The 22,821-nt window shown below is 57.4% G+C and overlaps 1 protein-coding gene across 1 annotated transcript in view; it reads right to left on the bottom strand.

Moving 5' to 3' along the window:
* LARGE1 (LARGE xylosyl- and glucuronyltransferase 1) overlaps positions 1-22,821 on the bottom strand; it is a 478,500-nt gene that overhangs the window by 18,553 nt on the left and 437,126 nt on the right. Inside the window, exons 11-12 of the mRNA XM_036252192.1 lie at positions 18,383-18,546; positions 6,779-7,057 (exon numbers count right to left, since the gene is read on the bottom strand). Of these exons, the coding sequence (XP_036108085.1) occupies positions 6,779-7,057; positions 18,383-18,546 (443 nt within the window). The remainder of the gene's footprint in view (positions 1-6,778; positions 7,058-18,382; positions 18,547-22,821) is intronic.

The raw sequence follows: 22,821 nt of genomic DNA, 5'->3' as shown, positions 1-22,821 counted from the left end.
TAGATGTGAGCACAGCTTTAACCAGAGCAGGGGAATCTCCTGGACATCACCTCCAAGGACCAGCCACCCACATCGGGGCAGAGAGGGCGTAAGCGGCAGAGGGAAGCTGTGCTCGCTGTCTGCTCGGATATGGATGGGGGCACAGCCCACCCGGGTCCTTCCTTCACATCCGGAACTGGAGGCAGGTCAAGGGTTTGCTCGATTCTCTTGCAGTTGCCAAGGAAATGAGCTCCTGGCAGACAGGCCTCCAGGAGGTGTGTGGGGACAATAGCCAGGACTTGCAAATGAGGGAGCTAAGGCCGCCCATGGAGAGTGTGAGGGAAAACACCGGGAAGGGGGGTCAGAGGTGTGCAGTCATCTGGAGCCCTTAGGGACCCTGCTCCAACCCTGATGGCACTGACACCTCCGAGGGAGCAGCTGTCTATCAGGGAGGGTGGGACAAGAAGAGAAGCTAAGAACGAGCTTTGGGGGAAATCAAAAGGAAAAAAAGCTAGAGTTTACGTGCTATGCCCTGTGCGAGGGACTGAAGATTCATTATCTTATGAATTCTCACCGCCATCCCTATTTAACTGCCCCGATGTTTGCTGTCAGCAACCGGGCCGAGCTTCGGGGTGCGCTTTCTCTGTGCAGGTGCCGTGGCGTGCTGGCTGGGGCTCCCTGGCAGTCGGCTCCGCCATCGGGAAGGTGGCTCTGGGCCCCGCCTGGACACTCACCACTGCACTCTTGAGCAGGTGACACCTCTGCGCCCCAGTTCTCTGTGAGTTGGGAACGGGATTGTACCTGGACGGCGGTGGTTTGGGAGGACTGCACAGATGATCTCGTGGAGAGTAAAGACAGTTCTCTAACGCACAGGATGCGCTTGATCAACACCATCTGTGACGATGGTCACGGCCAACGTGACGATCTCCCTTCGGCTCAGTAAACTGGGGAAGCATGAACACCTTTAAATATGCCCTGGACAAGCTAGCTGTCCACTTAGTAATGCTGTACCTGCAGCTAAACCTCCTCATCTGTAAAACAAATTGTGAGGTTAAACGACAAAATACATGCGAAAGTGCTTTTAACTGTGCCTGGCGCATAGTAACTGCTCAATAAACATTAAATGTTATTTAGAGTAGGATTAAAATGATGAATTAAGCTAAGGACATACCACCTGGTCATGTCTCTTGGCAGGCAGCCAGCTGGCCTCGCTTGGTGCCACCTCTGCCGGCCTGAGCTCATTCAACAAGTATTTATAGAGAGCATTATGGGCTGGGCAAATGGGATGGGGGAGGGCGGTCAGGGCCATCCTGGAGAGAGCAGATAATCCCGAAACTTGTCGTCCCCGTACACCGTTGGAATAGACTCAGCCCAGGGCTGCATGTTTGCCCCCGGGAAAGTCAAGGGTAATGTCTGCAAAGCAAAGCACAGGCGCTTTAAGCCTCCAGCACTGAACACAGATGAGACGCTGCATGGTTAGTGAGACAGGTGAGACACCTGCCATGCCCACGCCCCTCGCTCCCCTCCCCCGCCGCGAGGGCAGCTGCCTGGGCTTCCCACCTGCAACCCCCTGCCATCCGGAGCAGTCCTCCAGCATGCCCGATAGCGCACGCCTTCACACCTGTTACTCCTTCAAGCCAGAACTCAACTCACCTGTCCTCAAGGCCTTCCCCGCCACATCGGGTCCCCTGCCTGGGAGTCTGAGCCCCTGGAACTTTGATCTCTGGGTCTGTACTGATGACAGGAACAGCACACCAGCGCCTCCAGCTGGAGCGCCCCCTAGAATGTGAACCCCGAGGCCAGGAACCCCCGGAGCCCAGAACAGAGCCTTCCCCGGCAGGTATACATGCAGTGCCTGTTCGGGGAATGGAGGATGGCCCCGGCCTTGCGGTAGGTGCTCTCCCAGTGCTACTGCATGTAATCGTCCCAGGGTCGTCAGAGGGCGGAAAGGACACGGCCCCGGTTCCCAGGTGAGGAAAGCGAGAGGTCAGGTGCCTTCGTGAGGGTCGAGCAGGTGCTGACAAGGAGCACGCGGCCCCGAAACGCGGTCTGAGCGACGCGGCTCCGTCACCACGCCGCATGCTGCCCGGCGCACAGCAGATGCTCAGGAAGTACTTTTTGAACGAGTGAATATGAGCATGTAGTTCCTCATTTTAGAAGAAAGAAAATGGCGACAGTAATATGAAGTGACCCAGGCTGTACCCGAGGTGGCGCGGGGTTGGCGGTGGGGCCCTGGCGAAGAAGTTCCACTCCGAGGGCGGTGAATAGGCCCAAGGACAGAAAGTTCCCTCCTGCCGGGTCCCTGCTACACCCCCAGGAGGCTATGATCCGCCCCTTTATTAATCGAGCAAACAGAGGGCCGCGAGACTGGCGAGCTGCCTCGACACTTGGTTCTAGAACCCGAACGCAAAGGCGCGTCTGCCGCGGCCCCGCTGTTTCCCACGACATTGCCGAAATCGAGACGAACAGCGGCACGTCCTTCTCTAGAGGAACAGGCGAAGGGGCAGGAGAGAGGGTTTAGTGAAACTCTGTAGCTATGTCCACGCATATAACTGACTTCATTATTTTCCAATTGATCGGTTTGTTTTTTGTTGTAATATTAGCTGGTTGCCAAGCAACTGCTTAGGATGCTATGATGCTGAACTTCTTTTTGTACCCAAGTGGGACCCCCAAAAGGGTGATGTAAGCCCAAGGAGAGGGCTGACTCTCAGCCTGCTCTAGTATCTTGGGGTTCAAGGCACCCGGCCCCTTCCCTCGGTGAGCAGGCTGTCACAGAGGGGAGACCACCTTCTCCTCGGACACAAGTCTAACCTCTCTGGGGCCTCGGCCTGGTCATCTGTGATGACACTCACCTCACAAGGAGGTGAGAAGAACACAGGGAATGTAGACAAGGCAGCTGGCAGGGTTGCAGGCACATGACAGGAGCTCAATGCTGCAACTAGCATCGTTTTCGATATTCACGTTTCAATGGCGTTCGGGCAGGGCATTTCCTGCCTACACTGGGAGAGCCAGGCACTAGGGGAATCCCCTGGCCTCGCTGGGATCCACGACCACCTCAGCAAACAGCACGCTTCACCTCACCCCAGACCAAGGCTGCTACGCTGGTCACAAGCATGGCTACGTTCAGTGTTTGGGCCAGAAGCAAATCCATCCCACTCCGCGGGAAAACTTCTCCTGAGCCAATGGTGTCACACGTTCATCTTCATCCGAAAAGGCTTTTGGGGGGGCTTCTGATAGAATCACATTCCTTCCCAATTCCCAAAATTCTGGAGCCAGAGGTCACAAACTGGTAGTCTGGCGTGGGGGTGGGAGGTTCCCTTCAGCCTGAGGACATGTCGGTCTGGCTCAACATTTTTAAAATTAGTTGTCAACACTGAACATGAAAACATGAACATCCGATTTCTAGCTCCTCTCGAAAAACATGAGGACCTCAGCCCTGCCTGCTCCCCGGTCCCCCCGGGCAGTAAATGCACAGTTCAAGTGGAGACAGCAGCTGCCTGCGCATCACACTCGGCATTCTGGGCTCCTGCAGGCCACGCTCCGGGCCCCGTGGGACGTGGGTTTGTGACTCAAGTCCAGCTCTGCATTTCAGAGGAGGAAACAGGCTGAAACAGCTGTGGGAGTCACACCCTTCGCTACGGCAGAGCGTGAGCTGGAACGGGATCCCGGGATCCGGGGCCTCCACCAGGGCCTTGCCCACCGCGACCCTCAAGGTCCGCGCCATGTCCTGCCCAGCCTCAGGGAGCCCGTGGGCCCAGCAGACCGAGGGCCGGCAGGAGGACCCGGCCGAAGCAGGCAGGGCTTCCGGGCAGCACAGGCTCTCAAAGGAAGCCTCGGGCGGCACTTCTGAAAGAGCTTCCCCTTCGAGTCCAGACACCGCCGCAGGTACTGATTTCAGCTGCGCAAGCTCCCCGGTCCGTCTACCTGTCTCTGCTGCTACCTCTGATCCTCGGCCCAGGTGTCCACCGTCTCTCACGTGGATTAAGGCAACAGTCCCCTCACGTAGCTCCCTCGCTCCGGTCCTACCGGTCAGGTTCCCCCATGATGCAAGCAGATGTTCTCCTTCACGTGCACACCTAGTCCTGCCTTCTCAGAGGTTTCAGAGTCCGCCTCCTTCGCTGGTTTACGGGAAGGCCTGTGGGACCCACCCTGGCGACATCACTGACCGTGCCGTCAAGGGACACCCCTCTGCCGGGGTCACCGCCACCTCTCCTGGCTAACTGCCTTCAGGCCTCGGTTTAGACCCAACTCCTTCAGGACGTCCTTTCCTAAGCTCCCTCCCAGCTCAGATGAGGGTAATGCCAGCTGGGCACCCCCATCCCAGGACCTGAACAACCTGTGTCTGTGACGGCTGCTTCTGCGTCTGTAGGCCCAGGATTCAGCACTCCTGCCTGCGGGGTTTGCAGACGGGGCACGTGATGGGTGCCGTCTACAGCTTTCCTACCGGATCAGGGGTCCGCTGCCTTCCTAACGCCGTGACCGTGTAATACAGCTCCTCGTGTTGTGGTGACCCCCAACCATAACATTATTTTCATTGCTACTACTTCGTAACTGTAACTTTGCTACTGTTATGTCTCAGGCGACCCCTGTGAAAGGGTCGTTCGACCCCCAGGTGGAGAACCGCTGCACTAAATGAATGAACAGACGAACAGGTGAACAGATGGAGGAGAAGAACCATCAGGAAGTCCCGCTATCCTTCCCTCTAGAGGGGCCAGTCACTCCCGCTCTCTGGTCTCAGGTCCCACGCGCACCCTAAAAGAGGACTAGACACGGTCACGTATTCTCAGCTCAGGGCCCCTGGCCTTCTTCGGGGGCGGTGAGGAAAGGGGTGGAGTCTCAGGAGCACAGTGCCGCAGTTCGGAACCCCTGAGCCACACACACTGCGCGAAGGTGGCCAAGGCCACTAAAACCTCAGGGGCCTCCGTGTGAAGTAAAAGTCATGGGCAAGCTGGGCACCTCACATGGGTTCCGGTCTTGATCAGCATTTAGTAATGTCTTTGGTCAACACAATGTAGGAAGACAACATAGAAACAGTGCTCACAGGTGATGGTTTTCAAAACAGGAGGTGAAGCAATCAAGCAGTGCTTAGATGGGGAGAGGAGAGAACACAGGCTTTTAAGATGGGGTCACTGTTCCTGTGGAAGAGCCCCCAAGGGTGGAGAATGGGCTGTGGTCCCGAGGCTCTCTCCTCTCGATCGAGGCATCGCTCATCCCACCATCTGCTCCTTTGGGAACCCTGCCTGACACCCCGAGAGGGCATCCTGCAAATAGCCAGGCTGCAGAATCTCCCCAAATCTGGCCACATGGGGGCGCCCTCACTCCACACACTGGGTTCCAAGCCCCGCTGGAGCAGGAGTAGCACAGCTCCATCCTAGCGCCCGGTGGGGGGATCAGGAGCTGGGGTTCACAGGGCTCTGTCCACGGCAGGTGCTCTTTGGGAAGATGCCCCAACCCTCCCTGAAGGAGGTTTATGCTGCCCCGAGGTTGCTCACACTGCTGTTCTCAACAGAAAGGCTGGAAGGGGGACTCCTCTTGCTCACAGGGGAGGGACTGATGCTCTGAACCCCCAAGAGAACCGTGGAGGCAAACTCAATCCCAGGAAGAACGGGGCAGGAGGGTGCCCATATCACACCTACACCCAGCTTCAGTTCAAACGGTTTCAGCTCTTTTGGAAACTCTTTAAGAGTGACCGAGACAGTAAGGCAGAGAGACAGAGAGACGAGAGAGAGAGACAGACACACACACACACACACACACACTCAGACACTCGGAGGATAGGAGGGGAAGAGAGAAAGGTCACATCCTGCTCCTCTGGGACAGCCAGAGACCTCGGTGCACCAGATAAGCGCTGACACAGGCCTGCAGACCTGAAGTCCGACGGATGCAGGTTCAAGCCCCGGAGCCAGCTGTGTGGACCTGGGTGGGTGACTCTGCCTCTGTGAGCCTCACTGTCCCGGCAGTAAGGGGCTCACCGTGCCTGCCTTTGGGACTTGAGGTGTGGATCCAGTGGGGTAATGAGCATGTGCAAACCACCTCTCATGGTACCTGGGCCCAGGCAAGCCCTCACCTGGTAGCAGAGGTGACTCACACTGACAAAGGGCAGTGACAAAGGACTGCAGAAACGTGTGACCATGCACACCTTGTGGCGTTAGCTTTCTCACGTGGGGCCTTTGGGCTGTGGATTCCACAGTCCCGTGCAGCTCAGATCACTATTCATAACAACGTCTCCCCCCACGGCCAACTCAGCCTTTCGCGAGCCGAGTGTTCTCCAGCCCGGGATGCCTGAGCTCCGCGCGGGGAGAGCAAAGGCTCGCGGGAGCCAGCGAGGTGGCCCTGGAGTCAGGCTGGGCTGTGCCCCCGGCCCCGTGTCCCCCGGGGTACAACCTGCACGAACAGCTTCAGTCTGGCCCTGCAGTCTCCCGGGGGTAGACGAGGACCCACTACCTCGTACCATGCAGGGCCCTAGGGGCAGGGACGAAATCCTACTCGCCAGCCACTCAGAACAGGGCCTGCGCTCAGCGAGGACCGCTCTAAGGGTTAGCCGCCACCATCCCTGACTTGTTCCCCAGAACAGGCAGCGATCTTTCTAGAATGGTTAGATGAAGGTGGTCTGATCGCAAACTGGATGACGGAGGAGGTTTCCATCGAAGCTACAGAAAGAACGTGAGACCGGGAGGGGAGAGATCTTCCCAGACCGCGCCCGCCACTGACACTTCAGGAGGCAAAGGGGGCTTCCTTCCCATGGGCGCGGAGGGCAAGGGGCTTGGGGGCGCACGTGCACCGGCGTCGGGGCCCTCACCTGAGGTACTCATAGAGCCCGTACATGGGCAGGAAGTCGATGTCGGACAGGAACAGGTAGGGCGTGCCCACGTGCTTCATGGCCACGTTGCGCAGCAGGTTCACGGGGTAGAACTGGCCCTCCTTGTACACGATGTGGTAGGCCACGTTGTGCCGGCTCATGAGCACCTCGGAGCCCTGTGCGTAGCGGAGGAACTGCTGCGCCTCGGCGTCCGACAGGTACAGGGCCAGGCTGACGGGCCCCTCCCAGTGTTTGCAGATGGCCTCGAGCATCTGGAGCCTGCAAAAGATGGGGAGGTGAGCCGGGCGCCGCCAGCAGTCCTCCGCGGGCCACCAGCCTGGGTCCGGATCACTGCGTGATGGGTGCAAAGCACCAAACCTCGGCTCCTTTGTCTACGAAATGGGCATAAAACCACTTACCTTGCTGGCCCTGGTCTTGGCTTCTAATCGAGTGAGTGATATGGAGACAGCCACATCCCAATATGAGTCTTTTCTTTTCAACGGGGTGGGGAAGACTGTATCAAACGATCCAAAGACCCCCTTCCAGCTCAAAGATCCCCTTCCTCGCCTCCTCTCTCAGAGCAGAAAAACGGCCCCCTGAGCTCCTGAGGCAGTTACCACAGACTGAGCCAAACTGGCGTCACGAGTTGCAAGCAGCGTTAAAACAAGCGGTAAACACAAGAGTAATACCTTTGATGACTTGACGCATTGCTATGCACCAGACACCCTCCAGGATTCTCTCGACAACCCTTTGCACCCTCTCCCCATTCTCCTGATGGGGGAATCGAGGCTCCAGAGGTCTGGTTGATACCGTTGTAATTAGCTGGTTATTAGTAACAGAAAAGGAGCTAAGGGAAGGCCAGACAGGAAGCTGCAATTTCATACCCCCAGGAACCACCAGCCCCTTCCCCACAAATCACTGTGGGAAGGGGTCCAACAAAGGGGAGACAGACACATGCCCAGTGAAGCTGGGGTCACATAGGGAAGGTGCCTGTCAGTCAAACCTGGGAAGAGAAGTCATTGGCTAGAAGGGGGAGCCAACGCAAGCCCATGAAAACTTGGGAGGACATAATGCCCCGGACAAGGGAATACGCCTTCTCTAGGCTCTCTGGTGCCTTTGGTTTTGCTCCTGCTTCCTTGCATTTGCCTGGGTTCACTCCATAGTCATGTGGCCCTGCAGACCCCACATGCAGTGGACTGACGGACTCCAGCTGGGAACGCAACCTAAGCCAGCCCGATGCTGGACCGGACCTCGCCAACATGGGGCCGAGAGTACGGACACTGGCTTCAATCTTAGCCCTGTGACACCACAACTGCACCTCCATGGCGGGGCAGGGGGATTGGGACCTTGGAGACTCAGGGTGTCATTGCGCAGAAATAAACCTTTCTACAATACAGCACCCTCCCATGGGGCCTCTGGAAATTCTTATTCCAGCAACACCCCAAGAACCCCACTTCCACTAATAACACAGTCAGCTTTGATTCTTGGGCTTGAACCAGACACGTGCAGACAGGCACCTTGGGGATGGTGAGAAGGAAATAATCCTGGGCGTTCGGGAAAGGGAGTGGAAGCCCGTGCGGATTTCGGGGACCACGGCGTGAAGCCATCTGTCTTCACCTTCAGAGCCCTTACTGCCCCAGGGCCCCAGCTTTGCGAGGCTGCCCGAGAGGCACCAGCCGAGAAGTGGGGCAGAACGGAGCCCGGAGAGGAAACAGAAGGTGTTTCTGACGGAGCGAGGGCTCCGAGAAGACGCAGAGACATCTGTATCGTCTTCCCAAGGCATCAGAAGAGCCTGCCGCCTAAAATCCATGGTTAAGAAAAAGCAAAAGCCTAGTTCACGTTCCCCTACTCAGCAAGAGGCACCTGGTCAGCTGCCTCCGGCCGGAATGCCCAGTGCAGTGGGACAGTTACCAGGGGACAGATCCCAAGCATCTCCATGCTCCTAACCAAAGGCAAACGGGCACCGCTATCTTGTGCCTGTGCCTTTCTGGACGGGCTTCCGGAGTTTCCTCAGCGATTCTGCCAGGATCCGCTCCCTCCTTCTCTTTGGAGGACTAAGATGTTCACGGGGTAAAATGCCCCCATCTCTCCCACTTGGTGACACTTGCTGATGGAACTGACCGGAGCCGGCCGCCTGGAGGCATCACAAAGCCTCCTCTCGGAAGTGTGCACCAGGTCTCTGCCGCGGGCCTGGTCTCTGCGGGCTCCGCACGTCTGGGGTTGGGGGGACCCCACCTGCGCCTCAGTTTCATCTTCGGCCCTTGGGAGGTGTTTGCACAAATCCTTTGGAAGCTGGGGAGTCGAGGGCAAGGGTTGTGTCCAGTGGGTGGAGAGAAGAGGAGCCAGGGGGAGTGGGAGCCACGTGTGGGTGGGAAGAGGCCAGCCTCTGCCGTGGACGCTCCCACGGACGTGGTTTCTGACTCCATGGCTGAGTTTTCCGAGAGAGGGAGCCCCACCCAGGAGCAGCCCTTCTTCCGAGCTCTTCAAAGTTTAGACTCAGAATAGAGACGCAAAATACTGCAGGGTCTCAGGAGAAAGGTGCTGTTGGGGTGACAGACATCGCATCCGTGTGGCTTTGCAGGCCACATGGTGCCAGATGCTCCGGGAACCTCGGCTGTGGTGGGCAGTCGGACAGAGTGGAGCAGGGGCGACGGGCCAGGCACAGGTCACCAGGGCGGAAGCACCGGGTTCCTAGCGATGGGCAAAACTGGGGAGACGAGGACCTCGCCTGCATATCCCTGCATATCCCTGGTCATGTGGTTAGACCCCCTGAGAGGAGAAACAAGAGGCTAGAAAGCGGCCTCATGCAACTCCCGCTCGGGCCCTGGCCTGACCACCTCCTCAGCGTTAACCTCCAGGGATCACATCTAGGCCTCAGCTGTGTTTCAGCTCCAGGCCCAGAAAAGCAGCAAAACAGACAAGTGACACCATGGCTGACCTCAGGGCCAGCTGTGGTGACAAGTGACCCCCCGACCTGGCGCCCAGCCATCAGAGAAGACCAGGCCCCTGAATGGACACACCTGGGAAGCTGATGACTATGCTCCCCTAACACCCTCACCCTCAGAAGCCCTCAGGACCGAGGACCCGGCCCTGCGCCTTTCCCCTCCCCCCCTTCTTCTCCCCCGGGCGTGCGACCTTTCCCGTCTCCCTGCGAAGCTCCAGGGGCTCTTCTTCTGCCTCCGTAACTTGTTTCCTGGGCCCATTTCTTCTACAGCTCACTCCTACCTCCGTGGCTTTCTAAATAAACTTTCTCTTCTGGTTTGAATCTCGCCTCTGAATTCTTTCTTAGCCAGAAGTCAGGTGCTGAGGTTGCTGAACCCAGGTCCAATCACGGGTAACAACTGCTGCTGTTCCCATCCTCGCTGCCAATACCGTGAGCGAGGACGAATGAGGGTACCGCCCACGGCTGTTTCTCTGCCCCCCCCCCCAGTCTCTCCAACCTCTGCTGCGCTGCAACCAGCTTTCCGCCGGGACCTGAACACAGAGAGCGACTGAGGTTGCGGTAGTGATGACAACCTACACTGTGACAATAATTCCACCGAGCGCCATCGTCCACCGGCTGCATACAGAGGGCCGGCCATGTGCCGGCTGTTCCCTGGGTAACAGTCACGGTGACCGCGGAGCTGGGCTTCCCAACACTGTTGTACTCAGGAAATCAAGGAGGCGAACAGACTGCTTTTAAGTCATATAGCTACAAAGTGGAGGAGCCAGCTTCACCCCCAGGTCTTCTGTCTGACCCCCAAGTCCAGGATCCAGATCTTATTCAAGATGGACTGGTGTTAGGCGGAGAAAAATGTCCCCAAATGCCTGTGGTCTGGCGCTGGCGTGTGTCCCTATTCCACTCTGCAGTCTCTTTCAGGGTCTGCCCCAAAGACCCACCATGCTCCTGACCCTTCTCAGGGCGAGCTCTTCCCAGCCTGTTCCCAGGTGCATCCCCATGTAGCTCTTGTCGGTGCAGATTGTGTGCAGAGTCGTTTTCTGTCCTTTACACAGGAAGGTCAAGGACCTGGCCCAGCAAGGACCTGGGCCAATGGAGAGCATTTCAAAAGACAAAGAGCAGGCCTGGCTGGGGGCTCGGTAAGTTGGAACATTGTACCATACACCAAAAGGTTGCGGGTTCGATCCCCAGTTGGGAGTGTGTACGGGAGGTAACCGATCACTGTTTCTCTCTCACTTTGATATTTACTTCTTTATTTCTCTCCTTTGCTCTCTCCCACTTAAAAAAAAAAATCAATAAAAAACCTTGGGTGAGGATTAAAAACAAGACAGACAAAGATTAATTCTAAAACTGCAGAATGGTCAGCTTGGAAGAATCTTAGAGATTATTTGGTCTGATTATATCATTTTTATGATGAAAGAGTTCAGCCTCTGACGGGGCACGGCTTGCTGGCGAGCATGATGGATGAGTGAAGAGACCCACGGTCCCGACTGTCCCACGCACTCCTCCCACTCCCCGTACAGCCCATCACCGCTGCACGCTGGCTGAGGAGGACGAAGGCTCGGATTGGCCGGAGGGAGGCCTGGCAGATCCAGAAACGGGCAGCGGTTACCCCGCAGGGTCCTCCTGGGCAGGAAGCCTCGTGCAGCCTGTGTAGGGATCCGGGAGCAGGCGGGGGATGGCCGAGCACCAGAGACCTGGACGACAGGGCTGGAAGGGCCCTAGAACCTCAGGCGGCCTAAGCAGTCCAGGCAGGTGTTACTCAGCCTCCGCTGGGAAGGGGAACTCACTCCCTACGAGGGGCTGATTCCAAGCTGGCCCGTGGAGCACCTGTGCGTTCTGGGGTCAGACACCCCTGGGTCTGTACGCAAGCTGTGTCCGTCACCCCTGGCGCTCCATTCCCACACATGCATGTGGGGGTGAGCCTTTGTGGATGACAAAATGCAAACATTCCTCGCCCTCTGTCCACACCCTCTGGCAACGCCTCCCACACGGATCAAGTTCAGTTCCGTGAAACAACAGCACGCAGGACACAGGCAGGGGAGTTGGCCCCTCGCGGCCCTCGGAACGGTGGTCCACCACCTGCACAAGCTGCTGACGCACCAGCAGAAAGGGTGTGACGCAAAGCTGAACAGACGGCAGGAGCTCAGCCTGCGACAGCAGTGATTTCCTCTCAGCGTCTGGCCTTCCACACACGTGCGTCCAGCGAACAGTGACTGAGTATCCACGGTGTGCGGGGACGGTGCTGGGACCCAGAAGGAACAAGACAGACACGGCCCCTGTACTTCTGGAGCTTGCTTCTCCTGGGGGCAGACCACGAGCAACCCAGGGAGCGAAGGGCTGGAGAGGCAGCGGAACAGGAAACGGGACCGAGTGGCCGTGCGGGCTTGCGGAGGGCCTGCTGCAGAGCTCGCCAGGGGGAGGGGTGCAGGCCTGAGAACGGCTGGGTGGACCGTGTTCCAAGAAGAGGGAACAGCCCAGGGGGTAAAGCTGAGTGTAGCAGGCTCAGCTGAGAAGAGGGAACAGCCCAGGGGTAAAGCCGAGTGTAGCAGGCTCAGCTGAGAAGAGGGAACAGCCCAGGGGGTAAAGCTGAGTGTAGCAGGCTCAGCTGAGAAGAGGGAACAGCCCAGGGGTAAAGCCGAGTGTAGCAGGCTCAGCTGAGAAGAGGGAACAGCCCAGGGGTAAAGCCGAGTGTAGCAGGCTCAGCTGAGAAGAGGGAACAGCCCAGGGGGTAAAGCTGAGTGTAGCAGGCTCAGCTGAGAAGAGGGAACAGCCCAGCGGGTAAAGCTGAGTGTAGCAGGCTCAGGTGAGAAGAGGGAACAGCCCAGCGGGTAAAGCCGAGTGTAGCAGGCTCAGCTGAGAAGAGGGAACAGCCCAGGGGTAAAGCCGAGTGTAGCAGGCTCAGCTGAGAAGAGGGAACAGCCCAGGGGTAAAGCTGAGTGTAGCAGGCTCAGCTGAGAAGAGGGAACAGCCCAGGGGGTAAAGCTGAGTGTAGCAGGCTCAGGTGAGAAGAGGGAACAGCCCAGCGGGTAAAGCCGAGTGTAGCAGGCTCAGGTGAGAAGAGGGAACAGCCCAGGGGGTAAAGCTGAGTGTAGCAGGCTCAGGTGAGAAGAGGGAACAGCCCAGCGGGTAAAGCTGAGTGTAGCAGGCTCAGCTGAGAAGAGGGAACAGCCCAGGGGGTAAAGCTGAGTGTAGCAGGCTCAGCTGAGAAGAGGGAACAGCCCAGGGGGTAAAGCTGAGTGTAGCAGGCTCAGGTGAGAAGAGGGAACAGCCCAGCGGGTAAAGCCGAGTGTAGCAGGCTCAGCTGAGAAGAGGGAACAGCCCAGGGGTAAAGCCGAGTGTAGCAGGCTCAGCTGAGAAGCGGTAGGACCAGTGAGGACGGCACAGGGGCGGGCGAACGGAGACGTGGGCAGTGCGTGGATGTGGGGCCACGTGGGACCCGAAGGCCGTGGCAGGCAGTTGTATTATTCTAAATGCAATGAGACGTGCTCTGAGTTTTTATATCACCTGATATATATGTTTTAAAAACATCACTCTGGCTGCTACAGGAAGAATCACCTTCTGTTCTCTAGACTGGTGCTTTTCACGCTTACGGTGCTTAGGATTCCTGGGGAGGTTTCTTACAACACATTTCGGGGCCCCCCCTAGAGATTTCAGTTTGATAAGTGGGGTGCGGGGCCTGAGAATCTGTATTGCGAACCAGCGCCCGCGCGACGCGGTGTGGCCGTCGCAGCAGCACGGCGCTAAAGGATGCGGCCGCCAGCCCCGGCCCCTGGGAACTGCAGTCAGTGCTCCAACAACGCTGCCAAAGCGCAGGGCAGAGAAGGCGGCTCCTGGCCAGGAGGCAAGGATGCTGCGATCAGGACCCTCCCAGTCAGGACGGGACCTCCCCGTCCTCGACCCGCCTGGTCGGCTTCCGGGATGGGAGGAAGTCCCTGCAGTGGCTGGGAGAGAGGCCACCTGCCAGCCCACAGCTGCAGCCGGTGACGGTCACTCTTTCTGAAGGGAACTCCAGAGGGAGCCGGGCCCGGAGCCGCACGCCGCCTCCCCCGCTCGCTGTGGCACTGGAAGGTTGACAGACACACCCGAAATGTTTCTTAAAGTACCAATCGATCCAACGGCACCAGTCAGCCTGCCGCATCCTCACTGACGTGCAGGATGGAGGTGGAGGGGGATGCTACGGTCCTCGTCAGCGGCGGGACCCATGCGTGATTTTGATCACGCCCTGCTAGGTGTCTCTCGTTAGGGCGTGGGATTCCTGGGGTTCTGAGGCAGTGTCAGCGTGGCAATACTTGTCCCGGCACATCGGGGGACCGTGGGCCTGCGTGCTGGGGGCCGTGTGGTGAAGGAAGCTCTGTGGTTAGTGCTCGCAGCGGATGTGGGAGGGGCCGGGGCCAGGAGGAGACGGCTGGCGGCATGGGGAGGGGGGCCCTGTTTCTCCTGCATGTGGTAACACATGTATACAGCAGGGTAGATGTGGGGTCCTAATAATTTAAAGAATGTTTCCAGTTACTTGCAAGCTCCAGACACCACATGTCGCAGGCAGCAGGGAGGATGGGAAGGAACCCTGTTGGGTACATGCTGTAACCCAAACAACAGCCTGGGAACTCGACCTATCGCTGCCATTTCCTGGACAAGGAAAGTGAGGTTCGAAACCCCAGAGCAGCTTGCCCAAACTCACACAGCTCGTGAGTGGTGCCACCGGACTCGAACCCCGGTCTCTCTCTGTTCTTTCTACATCACCGCACCTACTGCATGCACAGGCTGTGGTCTGGGTGTGCAGACCCAGCAAATGCTTGCTGAATAAAAACACGTGCCACAGGCTTTCGGAGACTCTCATTCAACCCTCTCCAGGAGCCTCTAAGGCGGCGGTTCTCAACCTGTGGGTCGCGACCCCTTTGGGGGTGGGACGACCCTTTCTCAGGGGTCGCCTAAGACCCTCGGAAAACACAGATTTCCGAGGGTCTTAGGAACCAAGACACGGCTCCTCTATCCGTCTCCAGGAGGGTCCGCCCACATGCAGATACGCCCACAGACAGCGTGAGGGACTGTGTTAAAGGGTCGCGGCGTTAGGAAGGTTGAGAACCACTACTCTAAGGAAAGTATTTTAAACTCTCTTTACAGAAGGAGAAAAGGACCCAAAGTTAAGTGACTTGGTCAAGATCACCAGCGGAGGAGTAAAGAGGCAGGTGGGATTTGAACTCAGAGCTCTCTGTAAGTCTGGTGTCCGTCTGTATAGTATTCAAATGTAAAATTTTGGCCAACAGTGCTGAGTGTCATTTAGGGAGCCTTTAAGGGTCACAGGGCTAAGTCCTGGGTGTGCAGGACCTCACCAGATCTTTGCAGTAACCTCAGGGGTAGCTACTCACATGTCAGTCTCGGGTCACAGATGAGGAAGCTGAGGCTGAGGGAGGTTGAGTGACTTGTCCAAGGAAGGGTGAAACTCCAGCAGTGGCAGCAGAGCCACCAAGACCCCCCCGTGTCCAAGGACCAAGCTCTTCCCTCTCAGGGATGTCTCTGTCTCTGTCTCTCTGTCTCCTGAGTTCTGCTGACAGACCAAATGCATGAGTAGCAGGCATGAATGTGACCCAGGAGACCCAGGAGGCTCCGAGACGGGAACCTGGGATTGGCTGGAACTCAACCACCTGTGCAGATGACAGTGCTGAGCGTTAGGTGCCCCGCCTGAGGGGCCTGAGGCGCACTGATCTGCCTGGGGAACAGAAGCCCCATTGAGACCATCGTGCAGCGTGAGTATCGGTAATTAGGTTTCACGTTCACCTCGTGGAGAAGGAGAGCGAGAGGACTGTCACGGCGGGGGACTTACTCGTGCGCTGCTTGGTGGAGAGTGTGGTATGCACATTGGAAACTGGGTGAGAAGCCAAAGGGACACAGAAGTTTAGGGGTGACTCTGGGACGCTTGTGGACCATCCCGGGGAGCCGTCAGGTTTGAGCCGGAAGGGCTGGCCACCTGCCCTGGCTTCCTCAAGGCCCTCTGGGATCCAGGCCCTGACTACCTGGTCAAGTTCACTTGCTGTCCTCTTCCCCACTGCTGCACCCTGAGCCCCACCCTGTGTGTTCCCCAGAGGGCCTGGGGCTCTCTCTGTCCCGTGACTGCAGCATGCTCCACCTTGGGGAGCCCTCGAGCCCTCCTCTCTCTGTGTGCCTCCGACATCTGTCTACTCAGCCTCCAACAGGACACAGGTGACGTTCTCTGCGTTGTCTGTTCTCCACCCCCAGCTGGGACGGGGGCTCCTCCATGGCTAGCAGGGCGGCTCTCTGTTGTAGGAACCTGTTACCTGTCTGTGGCAGGCAGACTTCTGAGCTGCCTCCAAGGCCCCTGCCACGCCCTGTGCAATCCCCTCGATGGGGTGTGGCCAGGACCTGGGATGAGCAAACATCACTCCTGTGATGACGTGTTACGTGTTACGACACCTGGAGAGGCCTCCTGCTGGCTTTGAAGCAAGCTGCCCTGACACCAGAGGGCCGCATGGCCGAGACCCGAGGGTGGCCTCCAGGAGCCGGGAAGGACCCTGGCCAATGGCCAGTAAAACGTGACCTCAGTCCTAGACCCGAATTCTGCTCCAAGCTGAAGGAGCTTAGAAATGGACCTGGACTCCCAGAGGGGTTCCCAATCCCAGCAACACCGAGATTTCAGTCCTGAGACCCTGCTCACACACAGCCGGACTCCTGCCCCAGGGAACTGTAAGATAATAAAAGTGTGCTTTCTGAGCTGCTCTGTCTGTGCCAATTTGTTATAGAACAATAGAAAACCAACGCACGTCTGAAGCCTACGCGCACGACATACTCCTCCAAGGCAGGAGTAGGGTCTTATAAGGTCCCTAGCCCCATAAGGGCCTGGTACACACAGAGATGCTTAAGTAGTATGTGCTGAGTGATCACATGACATTTGGAGATAAAACTGAGGCCATAGGAAGGGAAAGACCTTGTCTGAGGCCACACGGCAGGTAAGGCTGGTTGACCTGGTGCCAGAGTCTCCGTGCGTTTCATTCCCTTCTCTGTTGCCTGTACGGTCAGCAAGTTCTCTGTGTTTGTGCACAGGGGTCCGGGAGGCCAGTGGATCTCCAGGAGACCACCAGCCAATGAAGCGGTTTAATGCCACAGCCGGTCATTCACTAACATGGTAGGAACCAGAAAGCAAGGAATGGGCTTCCTCACAGGTCATTAGGTGGCCACACTCCGCATGAATCTTCCCCAGACGCCCCCAGACGCCAGGTCCGCCCTCTCCCCAGAACCTCAGAACTCCTTCTTATAGCCTTTCACGTCCAAGTGCTTGTTCTTTCGTTTGCGATTCTTCAATCATTCGTGACTAGTAACCGCTGACATTTATCGAGCACTTAGGTGAGCCAGGTACTGTCCCCAGCATGTTATCGGCACGAACTCACTGGCTCCCGAGAAGGACCATGGCATGGCATCTGTAGGCTGGACCGGCGTGTCTGAGGAGGCTCGGGGACAGAAGGAGCCACACTCCTTTCCTGCTTGTGGGAAGTGAGGAGGGATGACTTGAAGGAAGCTGGGCAACAGCAGCCACTATGGGTCACGTGTAAATGAAAGGAAGCTGGTGAGTGGGGGGTGGGGCAGGTAGGCAGGGCACACTGGACAGCCAGGACCAGAAACAGAGTGGCCTCGAGTGAGTGACCTCAGGGCTGTGAATCCATTTACTTCCTGGCAGCCAGAGAGATGTTTTCAAAAAACATAACTTAGATCAAATTACTGTATACATTTTAAAATAACTTCTCAACACATTTGGAATAAAGTCCAAGAACTTTACGAGTTTCTTGGGTTCTACCATCTTACTCTCAGGCACCCGCCTCAGTGCCCGGCCGAGCTGCGCCGCACTGGTCCTCCAGCAGGGGTCTGCACGGGCATGGCCCTCCCACCACAGGGCCTTGCACCTGCCACTTCATCCGCCCGGAACACGTGTTCTCAGCACCTCATATGCCAGGCGCCTGTTGACTGGGGATTGTTGCTTACACACTAGCCCCGTTCTCACTCGAGCTGCACATCGCAAACTTAAACTATGCCAGGTCTCCGCCCCACGAAGATTCCTACTTAACTGGCCTGAAGCGGAGCCTGGACATGCATTTGTTTTAAAAGCTCCCCCGGTGATTCAGTCTGTCCCCAGCCAAGGCTGAGAACCAGGCTACTAGACTGTGGGCCACGTAAGAACGGGGGCCACGGAAGACTGCGGGCCACGGAAGAGCAGAGCCATGGAAGAGTGCGGGCCACGGAAGAGCGGGAGCCACGGAAGAGCCAGGGCCACGGAAGAGCGGGAGCCACATCAGCACCTCCTGGTGAAGGCTCCCCGGATCCCTGCTGCATCGATACACGTAGAAGGAGACAGAACAGCAACTGCTTTCCAGCAGTGACTGTGGTTCCAGCCTACGAGTGTCCCCACAACGAGCCCCCTTCTCCTTGAGGTAATTTAAGTGGAGCTCCATTTCTTAGAATCACTGCTTCCCTCCATCCTCAAAACCACCACCTTCGCCGGAAGACACGCGCCCTTGCTTTCCAGGGCTGACGGGCTGGGAACAAGGCCTACAACACCAGGCTCCAATACCCCCAGCCCCGAGGCCACCCCTCCCCGCCCCTGTGACCTGGTGCTGAGCAGCAGTGGGGGGGTGTGGAGGGCGGGCCGGGCCGCCTACCTGTCCATGGAGAGCTGAGCGACCAGGGTGACGTCCGTGTTGTCCGCAGCGGGCTCGTACTCGTAGTGCAGGAAGTACAGGTGGGTCCGGTGGACGGTGAAGCGCTCTCGCCGGAACTCGTAACACAGGTCGTCCTCGTCCAGCTCGGACAGCTGCTTCTGGAGCTGAAGGGCAGGAGGGGGCCTGGGAATGAGAAAGCCAGCCCGGGGCCCAGGAGCCTGACCCATGCCCTGCCCTCCCCGGAGTTTGTCCCACTGGACATGGCTGGCGGTCAGCCACAGAAGGGCACGAATGCTCTTTTCATTTCCCTCTGCAATTTACTCTCATTTCCAAGAGGGCGGCCACGAAGGCAGCCGCCCGCTGAGAGGGGAGACCACGCTGAGCTCAGAGTGATGGTGGTGACCAGGGCCAAACGGACGACCAGCCGCAAACGCCTTACAAACAAGCACACGACCTTCTCCTAGATGACCCAGAACAACCCTTTCAAATAACGGGGAAAACTGGCACAGAGAGGGGAACGGCCCTGAGGGAGCAGCACTCTGTGCGACCCGATGCCTCTCTGCTACAGCCACGGACGGCAGTCTGCACAGGAAAGCAAAGCAAAGCAGAAGCTGTCTTCCTCTCAGGCATCCGAGCTCAGCGGTCTCAGCCCAGGCTCGTCTTTCCCTCTCTCCTCCCTGGCTCTCTGAGTCTCAGTTCACGGATCTGCATGGGGGAGTGCTTTGTCCAGCCCTGCTCTGCCCCTTCCTACTCAACTAGGGACAGTGCGAGCTGAGCTGCCCACGGGGACTGAGGGCGCAGCATCAGGCAGACAGACACCCGGGTGCCCGGATCTCCTGGCTGGGTGCCCGATACACAACCGTCTCATGCAAACCCCACGCAGCCCTGCCAGGCAGGTCCCGCTGTGCCTGTTCCGTAGCTGAAGAGTTGCAATGAGAACGTAGAAGAACTCTGGTAGTGATGGGGATCAGGCAGCAGAGGGAGCAGACTGGGAAGGGGCAGGGGGACAGCTCATCGGGTGATGGGAACGCTCTGTGTCACGATCACAGGGGTGTGTACATGTGTGAGGACAGGCCACACCGCACACTTAGAATACACAGATCTAGCCCATGCAAACTCTACTTCAACATTGATTTTTTTAAAATAATAATTTTGCTGGAAGTCACACAGCGGGTGCCAACATTTTTTCTGTTGCACCAGCCTTATCCGTCACATGAGGACATACAGTTGAATACAGATTGAAATGTACCTGGCTACAGTTACTAACCTGGCTGCAAGGAACACAGCACGTTCCCAAGAAGAAGGGGTGTCTATGTTTTCAATCTCCACCGCAACAGTGTAGGAATCAACAAGGAGATCTATGGGCTCACGCCTGTAAAACCGTGTGTCTGGCAGTACCTGTCAAGGGGTGCGCTGTGCGGATGACTCCCGCTGCTCCCCATGGCCTTACCCTTTGTTACGTTGCTCCCAGCATCCCTCACTGCAGAGGCAGAGCCTGTTTCCTAACCCCCGAGTCTGCGCTGGACGGGCGACTTGCTTTGGCGGGTGATCGAATGGCAGGGAAGGGTGTTGCCCCAGTCCCGAGGCGGGGCCTCAGGGGAGTGCATGGTTGTGCACCTCCCCGACTGCCAGGAGGAGACGCTGGGGCTGGCCAGCCAGAGGGTGAGGCACCCTCGCCCCAGCTGCTCCAGACAAGGAGCGAGTCCAGCCAAGATCAGCAGAACTCACTCAGCAAACACTTGCCATACACCATGGGGGTTTTACGGGTTTGGAGCAATAGACAACTGACAAGGGGCGTCACTGGCATTTGTGTGAGGTGCTTTTCATTATGTGAGCCTGTCCCTCTTGAACCCCAGCCTACTGCAGCCTCGTAGCATTCTCCAGACGGCCATGTCCACCTCCAAAGGTACCCATCTATTCTCCAAAGAGCTAGGGAAATCACTGAGATCCAGGGACTTAAAGGATATTTTTAACTGTTCAAAAGGATGTAATCAGGGGCACTCTAGCTCTTCAAGCTCGATTCAATGTCCTTGCCTATATGAAGATTGCCATTCTACCAACGTGTAAGACCGGGAAACGAATTCCCATTGCCTCGAAGATCCCAGGGCCCGAGTGACCCATTCTGACCTGCCGGATTACACCCAGATCCTTGCGGAAAATCACTCTCTTTCTCTGACCCATCGCTCCCTAATACTCTGCACTTGCACCGAAGATCTCCTCTGCTCCCCAAATCCGCCTCCCCCTCCACACCTCCACGACTTTGCACACATTCTTCCCTCTGCCACGCCCTCCTTCCCCTCCCCCTCTCTGCTCCCCCTGGGATCTTCTATTTACCTTTCAACACTCAGGTTAGTGGCACCTGCTCTGTGGGACCTCGGCTGGCACCTCTGCCAGGTAGAGCTGGGCCACTTCCTGCCTGTGCTCCAGAGCTTACTCCACTACAGCACTTGTCAGCTCCAACTGAGGTCATTCAGGGGTAACTCCCCGGCAAGGCCGGGACACTGACCCACGGCCCCTAGCGCTGTGCCCAGTGCATGACAGGTGCTCAGTGTTCCCGTGTCGCTTGCATGAGATATACGTGCTGCACACAGGAGACTGTCGTCGCTGTGAAGTTCACGTCTGGCCTTCTATTTCTCCTCCTGTACCCTTAATGTTATGCCCAGAAGGTGATCGGCCTTAAGCCGTTATTTGGTCCCATATTTGCTGTTCGAGGTCCGTGATGGCCGAACAGGTTTCGGACAGCAACAAACATGCACCAAACTCTGGGCCCAATGCTTGGAGCACGGGCTTCTCCTTCCCACGAGCCTCCCGTGAGGCACTGCAGCCTCGTGACAGTTGAGAGAGCAGTTCTGAGATCTTGAGGTCTCTCAGGGAGGTCAAATCTGGGTCTGGGTCCCTCCACCACCAGCTGCCTCTCCAGAAAAGGCTCGCTCAGCGGCTGCCGCGCCTTGGCTGATGTTGCTGGGTCTATCCCACTCCTGCCTGTACCGTCTTGGGTGAGTGGGAGAGTTACTAAGCCTTCCCAGCCTCAGTGTCCTCATCTGTAAAATGGGGATCACAATAGTAACTGCCCCAGGTGGGGGGTGGGGTGGGAGGGTTCCAGCAGTTTCTACATATAAAGAATGCAGACATCATCTGTTATCATGGTTGTTATTTCCGCAATTCGGAAAGGGAAAGACATCTGGGCCCCCGAAGACACCGACGTGGGTGCTTTCTGTCCCAAACAGCACCTGAAGGAGATGGCAAGGGTCTGGAGGGCGGGGCGGCAGGGGCTGGATGAGCCCGGGAGTGCAGAGACAGTCCCCGTGCGTTCCTTCTCGAGGGACCCAAATATGCCTGGAAACCATGATGTGCCTCCCAGGAAGACAGCTAACCAACTGACCCCCTCTCCCCCCACACTGCAAAAGCACACGAGCCAGCATCTCTTTAAGTGAATGAACATCCGCAAAGTTCTCTGCAAAAGCAGGTTGTTTTCATCTGTACCATGTTTCTGTGTTGAGAGGAGCAGGAACGTGCCAGGACATATGGGGCCGAGGATGCGTGTGCATGTACAGGGCTGAGGATGTGTGTGCGTGCACAGGCCGAGGATGTGTGTGCGTGTATGGGCCAAGGATGTGGGTGCATGCATGTACAGGCCGAGGATGTGTGTGTGTGGGGGGGCCGAGGATGTGTGTGCGTGTATGAGGCCGAGGATGTGTGTGCGTGTACGGGGCCGAGGATGTGTGTGCGTGTACAGGGCCGAGGATGTGTGTGTGTGTACAGGCCGAGGATGTGTGTGTGTGTACAGGCCGAGGATGCGTGTGCGTGCACAGGCCGAGGATGTGTGTGTGTGTATGGGGCCGAGGATGTGTGTGCGTGTACGGGGCCGAGGATGTGTGTGCGTGCACGGGGCCGAGGATGTGTGTGTGTGTACGGGGCCGAGGATGCGTGTGCGTGTACGGGGCCGAAGATGTGTGTGCGTGCACAGGCCGAGGATGTGTGTGTGTGTACAGGCCGAGGATGCGTGTGCGTGCACAGGCCGAGGATGTGTGTGTGTGTATGGGGCCGAGGATGTGTGTGCGTGTACGGGGCCGAGGATGTGTGTGCGTGCACGGGGCCGAGGATGTGTGTGTGTGTACGGGGCCGAGGATGCGTGTGCGTGTACGGGGCCGAAGATGTGTGTGCGTGCACAGGCCGAGGATGTGTGTGCGTGTACGGGGCCGAGGATGTGTGTGCGTGCACAGGCCGAGGATATGTGTGCGTGCACAGGCCGAGGATGTGTGTGCGTGTACGGGGCCAGACATGTGTATATGGTAAAGGGTCTTTCTGTAATTATTATTAATTTTTTTATCCTCATCCGAGGACATTTTTCCTTTTTTTGTTCAGATGGAGTGGGAGGGAGAGAGAGAGAGGTTGCCTCCCGCACAACCTAACCAGAGCCAGGGACAAACTGCAACCGA

This window comes from Molossus molossus, unplaced genomic scaffold (genome assembly GCF_014108415.1).
Source record: "Molossus molossus isolate mMolMol1 unplaced genomic scaffold, mMolMol1.p scaffold_m16_p_10, whole genome shotgun sequence".
Lineage (NCBI taxonomy): Eukaryota > Metazoa > Chordata > Mammalia > Chiroptera > Molossidae > Molossus > Molossus molossus.
The sequence above is the reverse complement of the archived record's forward strand: the minus strand, read 5'-3'. Positions and strand labels throughout refer to the sequence as shown.